Consider the following 12,837-nt stretch of genomic DNA (forward strand, 5'->3'; position numbering starts at 1 on the left):
CAACAACAGACCCCAAGTACTTGAACTGATCCACCTCCTCAAGTAACTCTCCATTCAACATGACATTCAACCTTGCACCATCTTCTCTTCTAGTACATCTCATAACCTTACTTTTACCCACATTAACTCTCGACTTCCTTCTCTCACACACCCTTCCAAATTCTCTCAATAATCGGCCAAGCTTCTCTTCCGCATCTGCAACCAGCACAGTATCATCCACAAACAACAACTGATTTACCTCCCATTCATGGTCATTCTCGTCTATCAGTTTCAATCCTCGTCCAAGTACTCGAGCATTCACCTCTCTCACCACTCCATCAACATACAAGTTGAACAACCACGGCGACATCACACATCCCTGTCTCAGCCCCACTCTCACCGGAAACCAATCGCTCACTTCATTTCATTTCCTAACACATGCTTTACTACCTTTGTAGAAACTTTTCACTGCTTGCAACACAAAACACACATTAAACAATCTCGCCAACCATTCAAGTAGAGTCACACCCCCTTCCTTCAACATCTCAGCTCTCACACCATCCATACCAGATGCTTTTCCTACTTTCGTTTCATCTAGTGCTCTCCTCACTTCCTCTCTTGTAATCTCTCTCTCATTCTCATCTCCCATCACCGGCACCTCAACACCTGTAACAGCAATTATATCTGCCTCCCTATTATCCTCAACATTCAGTAAACTTTCAAAATATACCGCCCACCTTTTCCTTGCCTCCTTTCCTTTTAACAACCTTTCATTTCCAGCTTTCACTGTCTCTTCAATTCTTGAGCCAGCCTTCCTTAATCTCTTCACTTCTTTCCAAAACAACTTCTTATTCTCTTCATATGAATGACCCAATCCCTGACCCCATCTCAGGTCAGCTGCCCTCTTTGCCTCTCTTACCTTGCTCTTTACTTCCACATTTTTCTCTCTTTATTTTTCATACTTCGCTACACTATTACTCTGCAGCCATTCTTCAAAAGCCCTCTTTTTCTCTTCCACTTTTACCTTCACTCCTTCATTCCACCATTCACTGCCCTTCCTCATGCTATGCTGCCTCCAACCACCTTCTTGCCACACACATCACTTGCAATCCCAACAAAATTTTCTTTTACTAACTTCCACTCCTCCTCTAAATTACCAGTTTCTCTTACTTTCACTTCGTCATATGCCATTTTCAACCTTTCTTGATATTTACTTTTTACCCCTGATTTTATTAGCTCTTCAACCCTCACTAGCTCCCTTTTACATCCACCTACTCTATTCCCCCACTCTTTTGCTACAACTAATTTTCCTTCCACCAAAAAATGATCAGACATATCGTTAGCCATACAGTACCTCTAAACACGTGCACGTTTTTCAATCTTCCAAACATTCTTTTAGTTATCAACACATAATCCATTAATGCCCTTTCTACTACAATTCTATTTGCCACTCTTACCCATGTATACTTGTTTTTATCTTTCGTTTTGAAAAAGGTAGAACTTATCACCATCTCTTGCTCAACACATATCTACCAGTCTCTCACCACTGTCATTTTCACCTGGTACGCCATACTTCCCAATGACACCTTCTACCTCTCCAGTGCCCACTCTAGCATTTAAGTCACCCATGACAACTACATAATTCCTTCTACCCAGTCCTTCTACACACCTAGTTAATTCATTCCGCTCTTCTTCACTTTTCTCACAACTTGGCCCATACGCACTGAGAAAAGCCCAACATTCGCTACCCAACCTGATCCTTACCCACATTAACTTAGATGATATGTCCTTCCATTCCACTACTTTACCTGTCATCCATTCACTCAGCAATAAAGCCACACACTCTCTTGCTCTTCCCCTTTCAATACCAGACATTTCACCAAACATCACTTCACCCTTCCCTTTTATCTTTGTCTCACACAAGGCCAATATATCCATCCTTCTATTCCTAAATATACTTCCAATCTCACATATTTTACTCCCTATCGTACTACATCCACGCACATTCACACACCCCAAAACTAGAGTGCGGGGAGCAGTCACTCTCCCCCCAGCTCCACCTCTTTGCTGATGTCTCACAGGATTGTAAATACAGGAGAGGGGGTTCCCAGCCCCCTCGTCCCGTCCCTTTTAGTTGCCTTTTACGACACGCAGGGATAATGTTGGCACTATTCTAGTTGTTTTTATTCTTTCTCAGATTTCCTTGATATTACTTGATACAAGTTTCATTATTACACCCCACATTCTCAATGGCCTAACTATTTCATCAGCTGTCATTCATGAACCATAGGTATTGTTACAAACTATAATCAAGGCAGTCAAGACTTGAAAAAACTTAGATCCCAGATGCTGTACGTTTAGTCATGTTGCTTTTAACATGTACCAATTATGTATTAACTCTACATTTATTTGCTCATCATACCCAAGTATTTTTTAGGTGAGTGATGTTACTAGTGGGACTTATAAAAAGATCAAGATACTTAGTTTGTTAAATTATCAAATTACCATTTGTTATTTTCAGCAGTTTCTGGATCTTATCCTTCAAGTGGTATTTGTACTTACATAGCTTTAGTTAAACCCTTGATACAAAGTAGTTATTTGCATGAATATCAACCTTTTGTTCACTTCATATTGAGCATCACTTTTCAAAAATTTATGATAAATCTTGAATATAATGCTAATTTGGGAACCTATACCAATATTATTTTTCTGGGGTGTTCAGGGATATTGGTTTAAAATTGATTTTTTGTGCTCTCATTTTAGATATGAAAATTTTTTATGAATTAAATTTTATTTCCTGATTAACCTTGAAAATTTTGTTGTAAAGTACAATATAGCATAGGTACTTGTAGTTAATGTGGCAAACTCATGCTGGAAGAATGAGAATTACCCTTGCCAATTTTTTTTACATTGTGATCTTACAAAAATTCTGATGATTTCCTTTCTTTTTTTGTTTCTATTTATAACAATTTATTCAATTCTTATGATGATTTATTTTCCTGTTTTGTTTTTATAGTTTAGTGGTTTTATATTTCTGAAATTTAATATTTACATGTATATTAAGCATGGAGTACTGTACAGTATTATTATTTTTAGTCTGATTTAATTTTTTTTAAAGCAATATCTTAGTTAAAATTATACTAGTTTTTAATGTATTTTTTATGATTTTGCATGGAAGTGATAATTTACAATCTTTAACAATTTTTATTCTTAATATGCACAGTACTAAAATTGTCATGAAAGTTATGTAGTAGGGAGGTCTTGCTGCTTAATTTTCTTTATAAGAACACTAATTTAACAAACATGGATGAATTCTTAATTCTTATTCTATTCTATAACTCAAATAGATCTATAGCGCAAATATTTCTATAGGTATATACAACTTTTAACAAGGTAGCCAATCAAGAAGGAAAGAGGGCATCATTAAATAACAAGATTACAAAAAATAAAGCTATTAATATATCTTTAAAATTCATTATGTAACCTTGGCACACAGTTGATTAGCTAATGACAACAATCATTGGTAGATATTCATCTTCCCATACTCATAGACTAAAAAGAAAAATTTGTGTTGGGGGTACTAATTGAAACTATGTCATAGATTAGTTTAGTCTGAATGGTATTCCCAACCTTTACTCATTGTTTAAATGATTGTAAAATGTTATGGGTGTCACACGACTAGAAATTTTAGTATCATCCAGTGAGCTACTAATGGAAGCAGTTTCAGTAGGAGCAAAGTTTGGAATTAAGATCATATTTGCAATGCAAAGCTTTTTAATCAAGTATGTCAAGAACAGAAAGCCATTTTTACAAATATTGGAAGGATATTTGTTCTTACGTGTATACAAACCCTTTGTCCTTTGAAGTAGGGAATGTCTTCAGTGGAGCTGGAACAGCAGTGAAAATCATTAGCTAAGTAGTTAATAACAGGTGGTGAGAGTGTGTGATTATCCCCGACCACCCACCGGTCAAAGACTTTTCTTTTTATCTTCAGCCACAACGAGTGCAAATGTACTATTGCCACCTATCTAAAAGCTTTAATCTATATTTAACTGTTGCAGAAGTAAATAGCGATCATTGAATTCGTTGATTATGGATGCGAAAACAGTAAACAAGAATTTTGGACTTGATAAGGCAAGTATGGACACTGATGAGTATGTTTGCCTAGACTGGCTGTAGAACCACACTCTGTCGGCGGTTATTATAGGGTGCATGGTTGTTCACAACCACCCCCTTGTTCCGAGTGCAGATCATTACCTCTTGTTCTGACTGTTACTGTTGTCACTGTTTTTAGAATGATATATTGTTGATTTATTCTCATTTATTTATTTCCTTATTTCCTTTCCTCACTGGGCTTATAGCATCTTGCTTTTCCAACTAGGGTTGTAGCTTGGCTAGTAATAATAATAATAATAATAATCAGTGGCAGACATACGCTTTGAAGAGTAAGATAAAGGCTAAGTCTTCTCTGGGGTCAGCCTTGGCAGCACCCAAGGTCACACCAAAGAAGCTTTTAAGTTCTTTTCTTTCCTTATTGACTGCTCTTACTGCTGAGGCTTCAATGCTTACAACACTCTTGGCTTGGTCCCTTGAGAGTATGCGGTGGCAGGAGCAAGGAGATCTCAGATCTGTATCTGCTAGTTTTTAAGGCTTTGGTGGTTTATGTTCTTGCAGATAGGCCTTCAATGCCTTTTCTGAGGGACCTTGGTGGCTAAGGCTACCTGTGTCCTCAGTGGTGATTGTTGCCCCTGCTTCTGTGCCTATGACCCCAGGGGCTGTAACTCCCTTTCTCACTGTGCCCAAGACTCCAGGTCCTGTAGCTCCCATCCTTGCTGTGCCCATGACCCCAGCCTATCTGTCTGTTTTGAGCACCAGGCATGTGCTCGCCCTCATGTCTCCCTAGCTATCCAGTAGCCAGATGGGACAGTGTACAATGTGTATCGGACATATGTTGGAAGAAAGGGGACGACGCTTTGCTTCACCTTTCTCACCTGGACTGAAGACTGGTGCTCCCTTCTCGATTAGGTTTCTGTGATATCCCATACTGAGAGAGTGGTTTCTCTCGAGACCATCGTTGCTGACGGCCATGGGCCGGTGGTTGTGGAGCCGATAAACTGTGCATACCTGGATGATGTCAGCATTTCCATTCCACCTCGGTAAACAGAAAAAAGTACGAGATACCTATTCTGTCTCGGCCTTGATGAGTGTTAAGAGGTCTTTTTCCTCTTGTTGGCTACCTCACTCTTAACCCCCTGCAAGGTACTTTGGTTTCTTTTGCCCCACGTGTACCAAAACTTGGCACAGTACCAACAGAAAAACAGAACCCCGAGTTGGAGTGTTCCTTTGTGGATGTTCTTGCACTCGTTTGTGAGTGTAATGAGCAGGTTAGGCGACCTTGGCAATCGAGTGCAATGAGCAGGGTAAGGGGACCTTAGCACCGCCTTCGGGTAAGACTTTGGTGTCCCTCAAAGGTCGAGGCTTTTTCTGAAGCTATCTAGGTCAGATCTTGTTAGATTTGCTTTGTATTATGTAGACGATCAGATCTATGGATATGAGAAGTTGTATTTGATCAAACAAGAACTTGCTGCTGCTCGCCCTCCATTTTCAAGGCAGAGAAGGTTCTGTATGTCAGAGTATGCTGTGTCCTCATCTCTTCCAGTTGCCCCACTGGTGCACCTCTTGACCACTGATTTAGTAGCCATGGCCACCCTCCAAGTTGTCTCATGGCATGACTAGTGATCAAGCATTGTGAAGTACTTTGTAAAGTCAACTGGGTTATCAACCCCAGAGTATTTTAAAAAGTATGTCTTATACTGTCTGGTGGTAAGGCAGTGTCCTTAGCACACTAGACAGCAAGTTGGCAAACCAACGAGTATTTTGGTGTCCCGAATCTCAAAACAAGTTGGTCAGAATGTAGATCTGATTTATCATGCAGTCTTCTCCAAGGGTTCTGGTACTAAATATTCACTTTCAGCTGCGTCTGTGATTTCGGGGGTAAAGAAGGCTACTGTGACCTTTAGACCCCCATCAGAATTGCCTGGGACTTTTACTGTTTGAAGGAGATCCAATGCCTACGCAGTTCTTTTTAGGCACTCAACATGGTCATGGTAGAAATGTTGGAAGAGGAAAGGTTGAGAAATGATAAGACTGGTATTCCCCTTCTCCTGCTGCCACAAATAGGGGGAAGCCTGTCTTGCCCTTTGGCCTGTGTACATGCTGCCTTTTCTGGACTGACCCCACCCTGCCTATCTCGCAGACTAATAGTATTTACCTGTACTATCAATCCTCCAAGATCACTGGAAGCCCTAGCATATGGGAAGAAGTGAAAGGGATATTTGAGAAGAATGCACTAGAAGTCCTTCGAAATTAGTCTCCAAGCTTCTACAGTTGACTCTTCATGGTGAAGTCAACTGGGGACTTGAGACCAGTTATTAACCTTTCCCCATCCACTGAAGCAGTTTGTTCAACAAAGTTATGGGACAGTATTGTCAGTAATGAGTTCCATCAGAGAAGGAGATTTCATACTTTCAGTGGATTTGAAGGATGTTTACTTCCAGGTAACCATTCATCAGTCCTTTCAAAAGTACCTCCCCTTCTTCTTTTATGGTGTGGTGTACCAGTTCCAAACACTTTCTGCTCCTCGGGTGTTCACTCTGTTGTTAACTCTGGAGGCAGCTTGGGACCTTTCACACGGAATACACGTCTTTTGATGTAACTTGATGATTGACTGATCCTGACCTACTCAAGAGTCAGTTGCCATAGGATCAAAATTGATTTATAGCCTTTTTTGCACAATCTGCGGATTGTGAGAAATATGGAAAAGTTGTATTTCATACCAAAGTAGAGGTTGAAGTATCTGGACTGATAGATACACCAGCAGTAAAAGTCTTTCCATCAGGCAGTGGCATCGCCAATTTCAGAGGTAGCATAACCATATGTCAAAGACAGCACTCCCAGCTTGGCAGTGGCGAGTCTATATGGCGACCTTCCTTCACTAGAGAAGCTGTTTCCACAGGGCCATTTATACCAGAGATCACTAAATTGGTGTTTGAAGGATCACTGGTTAGCCTCCAGGATTCCCCCAAATTATTCTGTTCCAGTGGGAAGAACCATAGATGATCTGACCTGGTGGCTAAGTCAGCAATGCTCACCATCTGTCATTAACTATTTTTTTTAATTATCTAAGCCCATTTCAGCTTTGCTGATGACATTCCATATTTTAAGGGACTGGTTTGTATAGGTAGAAAAATACAAATGACTAGTAAAATTTCTTATTTTGTACAATAAATAACAAATGAAATGGATATGAAAATATTTTGATTTTATGTTTAAATTGTCATAGCATTACGATCATTTATTGGCATGATATGAAGTCATAACACAGTAGTCTTAATCACATATTGCACTAATAAATGCACAGAACATGAAAATATAGGTACAGTACATAGACTTTTTAGAGTAAATCTGTAAAGGGTTTAGCACTTTAGAATTTTACATATTTTTAAATTCATAGATTTTATAGGCATGTGCCCTTGCAGGTTAGTAGTATCTCGGTGTAAACCATGTAGTTATTACTAAAAAGTCTCATCTCTGGCACCATATTTTTAGCCTTATACCACTTTTATTTCATAGTGCAACTGCAGGCATTACCCAGGCCACAGCTTTGGACCAGCGTTGTAGGTACTAAGTTGGCCAGGGCACCAGCCACCCATTGAAATACTTCTGCTAGAGAGTTATTGGGTCCTTTGACTGGCCAGACATTACTACATTGGATCGTTTTCTCTGGTTACAGCTCATTTTCCTTTTGCCTACACATACACCGAATAGTCTGGCCTATTCTTTACAAAGTCTTCTCTGTCCTCATACACCTGACAACACTGAGATTACCAAACAAATCTTCCTCACTCAAGGGGTTAACTACTGCACTGTAATTGTTCAGTGGCTACTGTCCTCTTCGTAAGGATAGAAGAGACTCTTTAGCTATGGTAAGCAGCTCTTCTAGGAGGACACTCCAAAATCAAACCATTGTTCTCTAGTCTTGTATAGTGCCATAGCTTATGTAACCTGGTCTTTCACTGTCTTGGGGTAGAGTTTACTTTCTGGAGGGTACACTTAATAACACTATTCTATCTTATTTCTCTTCTTCTTGCATTTTAAAGTTTTTATAGTTTATATATGAAAGATTTATTTTCATGTTGTTACTGTTCTTGAAATATATTTCTTTTAATTATTAATTACTTCTGTAGTTGCCTTATTTCCTTTCCTCACTGGGCTATTTTCCCTGTTGGACACCTTGGGCTTATAGCATCTAGTTTTTCTTACTAGGGTTGCAGCTTAGCAAATAATAATGATAATAATAATATTGCCCAAATTTCATAGATTTAGTAGTGTATACTGTATTAATTTTATTAATTTTTCTTAAAAACCAAATACCTATCAAAATATCCATAAGCATGATACACCCTGGAATTTTTCTGAGTTTTCATAAAGAAAATTTGCATTTATATGGTTTTATATAAAAAAAAAATCTATTCTGTACCTTCTTATAATTCCATTTGTACCATTTGTATCATGAATCCTTTATATTGGTGATGATAAACATCAACATAATTTATACTTTGTCATTTAAATTTCACATTTAACCATATACAGTCTGATTGAAGGAAATTGTGAGTCATGAAATATTTTATGTACCATACAAAAGTAACTTCTAAGCAAAAAAAGAATTTTTTTTTCAGACATGCTGTCGTACCTCAATGAAAATCAAGAAGTTGCCAGAGCTAGCTTGAGTCAAGGTGTTCTTCGCGAGATCCCTGCACAACTAACATCATACATGCGCAGCATTCATTCGGTGAAGTAAGGGTGTTAGTTCAAGTTAATTTTGCAGTTTACTCTAATGTAGTAACTCACGTGTGATTTTATCAGCTTTTTAATGTGACCTATTTTATGCCTTTTCTTTGGCATTGCATTTTGCAAATCATGAATGTATTTAGTTTTGTGACTGGTTTTGTCAGAAGTTGAATTGAAATGTCAGTTTTTATGAAAACTTTATTACTGAATTTACTAAGAGATGTATAATTAAATAATCTTTCTTGGCAGAATCTATTCTCAAATGTGTTGTTCTTTAAAGGTTAAATATTTCAGAAGTATTACAATGACAAGATTTTTTTACAAATTATAAAATTAAGAATCTCACAGGAATTGTTTCCTTTCAAGTTGATTTTCTTGTTCTTTTATGTACCCACTTATAGTTTCAGCTACTTCGAAATTTGTCGTAGTTTTAATACAATACAGTATTGTGGTCTTTTTAAATCACAATATTTTGGCTTAGAAAATGTTTCAGATTTTTTGTTTGTCATGGAAATAGCTTTTAGAATAGATTTTTAATGCTTGAATATGACAGGTAAAAATTTTGAGATGTACTCATAACTCGGAAGTCTACGTAGTTAATTTGAAAAAAAAAAAAAAAAAAAAAAAATTTGCAAATCAATTTTTGTACTGTGCATTTGTAGTATAGGTATTTTCCTAATATTCAAATATTATAGCTAATAACATGAAAAATAATGAATATTCTAATATCTTCTTATTAGAATGTAAATCTTCCCAATCAGTAAACCACTAATGTACAGTAAAAGGATACACAATTTTATTTTGATAGACTTATGTCCACTGTAAATTACTGATATGCAGTAGAATTGGGCCCTTTTATTTTGAATATATATATATATATATATATATATATATATATATATATATATATATATATATATATATATATATATATATATATATATATATATATATATATATATATATATATATATAGATATAGAGATAGAGATAGAGATAGAGATAGAGATAGAGATAGAGATAGAGATAGAGATATATATATATATATATATATATATATATATATATATATATATATATATATATATATATATATATATAATTAAAATCTATGAATTTAATACAGTAAATATTCTAAAAGTGGCTTTTACCAGAAAAGTAATTTATTTAATACAGCCATCTATTTTAACAATTTAAAATTCTGAGAGAAAGTGGATTTTGAACTCCAAGGTTATAGAAACCTATTAATTTTAACCTTTAGTTGTCTGACTTGATTAAGAGGAGCATACAGTGTTCAAAGCACATATTTTTATAAAGACTGTAATATTTTGGTTTCCCAAAACCTTGGTATTGTATCTTTTAAAAATAATTTTTCATTTAATCATGTGACTATGTTTTTCAGCTGGTCCATATGCCATACTCGGTAAAACCTTAAACCATTGAATCTAATGCAGTCTCAATAAGGAATTTGGCATTGACAGTATAGTTTCTGTATAAATATTTAGGGTTATCAGCTGCTAGTACTATAAAAGTAGAGAAGTAGAGATTGTTTTATGTTGTTTCAAAGAAAAAAATTCCCTTACCTATACCATGAGTTTTTTAGTGCTGTATTTTATTTGATAATGTTGGAATGACATTTGATTACAGATTTATAGAAAGAATTTATGCAGCAAGAAAGCTTGGTTCCTTAACTGAACTAGATATAAGTAATATTACAGTCGTAAGGGGAACAATGTAGTGCTCTTTATTTGCAGTGATTTTACATGTGGTACATTTCAGATTATTTTCTATTACTTGACAAGGATTACCCTGATGTTTCTTTTTTCCTGTGTCAGTTTTCATAGATTGGAGATTTCATTAATTTTGGTATAAAACTTGTCTGAAATTTATCTTATTCTGTAAGCAGATCAGATATTTCATTTGGAAAATACCATTATAATCGAGATATATGTCATTTCAGTGCTTGATATTTATTGCTGTTCATATTCATGTTAAAAGATAAAAGTTTTTTTTTTATGCGCCACAAAACTTGGTGGTTGATGTTAAGTGTGAGATTCATATGGTTTGATCTTTTTTTTTGTACTAGCAGTGGTAGTTAATTATTGTACAATGACTATATGATGACCTGTTTACTATCATTATTGTGATAGGTTTAAAGTGATGTATTCTTGCATCCTTTTATATTTTAAATACTTTTGATTTAAACTCACTTCATCAGGTTTTTAATTCTAAATACTTATCTTACACTCTGTTTACATTATTGATTCTCATTTACTTGTTTGATCATAATGTTAATATAAAAGTCTTTGCAAGTCTGGTATGATGCATATCCAACTCAAGGTATGTCCCCCAGATAGTTTGCTGATAGTATTGCCCAAAATTATTCAATACAATACCTACGGCCAATCCCAAGGGCTATAACCATCGTTCCATCCTTACTTAAAATATTGAAGGTATATTAATAATAGTGCTTATTGAAAATATTTAGTAGGAAGAATGAATAGAGTAGATTATTTGTAAATTTTTGTATTTGGGGCTTTATTGGCCTAGTAAAAATTTTTAAATACCTTTTGTTGATTGTAAGTGTAATTTTTCTGTTTTGAAGTATGCTTGCCTCCTATGGAGATACTAGAAAATTTCTGCACAAATGCAAATAGTATATTGTATAAATGTAGAAAATAATGCCTTGCTCTCTCTGGTGTTTTATATGAGGCTTCAAAGTACAGTGTATATTTACTGTAGCTTTTGTAACAATTTTGACATGGTACTTGTATATGGAGAATAAGAAATAGGATCATTTCAAAACTTACTTTCACAATCTTCAGTTAATGTTGGGTGTTTTTAGGATAGTTGTATAGTTGGGGAAATGTATTACTTGTGCATGCAAAATGAAAATTTACTGCACTTGTATTGTGGGGGAAATTTAACCTTTGTGAATGAAAAATGAAAATGTACAGCAGTTATGTAATACAGTACCTGCATATATATATATATATATATATATATATATATATATATATATATATATATATATATATAGAAAAAAAGGATTAAATATGGATCCCTGATATGAAAGAAAGACATTTGGAAAGATATAGATAGAGCAGCAGCTTTCCTCATCATCTAATGACACATTATCCCATTACTTTGAAAATCTATCCAAAATTTTATAGTACCGTATATAGTCGCGTAACATGCAAGTTTTGAAGCTAAATTCAAGGGGTTGCATCATATACTTGATATACAATTCACATATGCCCTCTTGGACTAGGCTACATTGTTGTTCAAACTATATCCATTTACTGTGGCAAAAAATACAGCTATATTTGAAATAAACCAGATTTTAATTAAACTGGTGTTCTACTTAACTGTTTCCAATAATAATGCATGTAATATTCATATTTTAGTATCGTTTTTATAAATAAAACTTTAGCGAATTATAATCTTTTCCATTGTAGACATTTTTAAGTTAATCGACACGCCTCTAAGCTTTGCAAATCAGCTACCTTAAGGCAATTTACCGAAGGATTTCATATTTCCTGAAAGAAAGAATTATTACTTGATCTATCATTTTCTATTGGCAAACTAATTTAAATAGTTTTATTTGAAATATTTCTCTCATAGTTTATATACTGTTGCGTTCAATCGCATATTGAAGTTAACTGGAGTTTCATTCATGTTGCCAATGCACAATTTTTTTTTTTCTTTTATAGCTGTGTGGTGCTTGATTGTAAAGCTTAGGAAATTATATTTATCATGTTATAACAGAACTATATTCTCTGTTTTCAGACACTTTATAACTTTATCTTCGAAATTCAGCATTTGCATTTCATTACACGATTTGGAAATTCATAGGTTTCCACTTAAGTTCCCTTTTGTTTCCTTCAGTTTCGGACACTGCTTTATTTCCCCGACTCAAAAGAGAATAGCGGATATGAATATTTACAACTTGTTAGTTTATATTTGGCAGTATACTCTATTTTCTTGATCTTTTCTCCATATTGAATA

At 35.2% G+C, this 12,837-nt stretch overlaps 1 protein-coding gene across 4 annotated transcripts in view; it reads left to right on the plus strand.

Annotated features, from left to right (window-relative positions):
* The window catches only part of LOC137620664 (copine-8-like), a 118,423-nt gene extending 108,729 nt beyond the window's left edge, over positions 1-9,694 (plus strand). For all 4 annotated transcript variants that reach the window (XM_068351004.1, XM_068351002.1, XM_068351005.1 and 1 more), the window contains one exon: positions 8,718-9,694. In XM_068351004.1, coding sequence (XP_068207105.1) covers positions 8,718-8,739 — 22 coding nt within the window. In that variant the 3' untranslated portion in view covers positions 8,740-9,694. The remainder of the gene's footprint in view (positions 1-8,717) is intronic.
* The last annotated feature ends 3,143 nt before the right edge of the window (positions 9,695-12,837 follow it).

The sequence above is a fragment of the Palaemon carinicauda genome, chromosome 27 (assembly GCF_036898095.1).
Source record: "Palaemon carinicauda isolate YSFRI2023 chromosome 27, ASM3689809v2, whole genome shotgun sequence".
Lineage (NCBI taxonomy): Eukaryota > Metazoa > Arthropoda > Malacostraca > Decapoda > Palaemonidae > Palaemon > Palaemon carinicauda.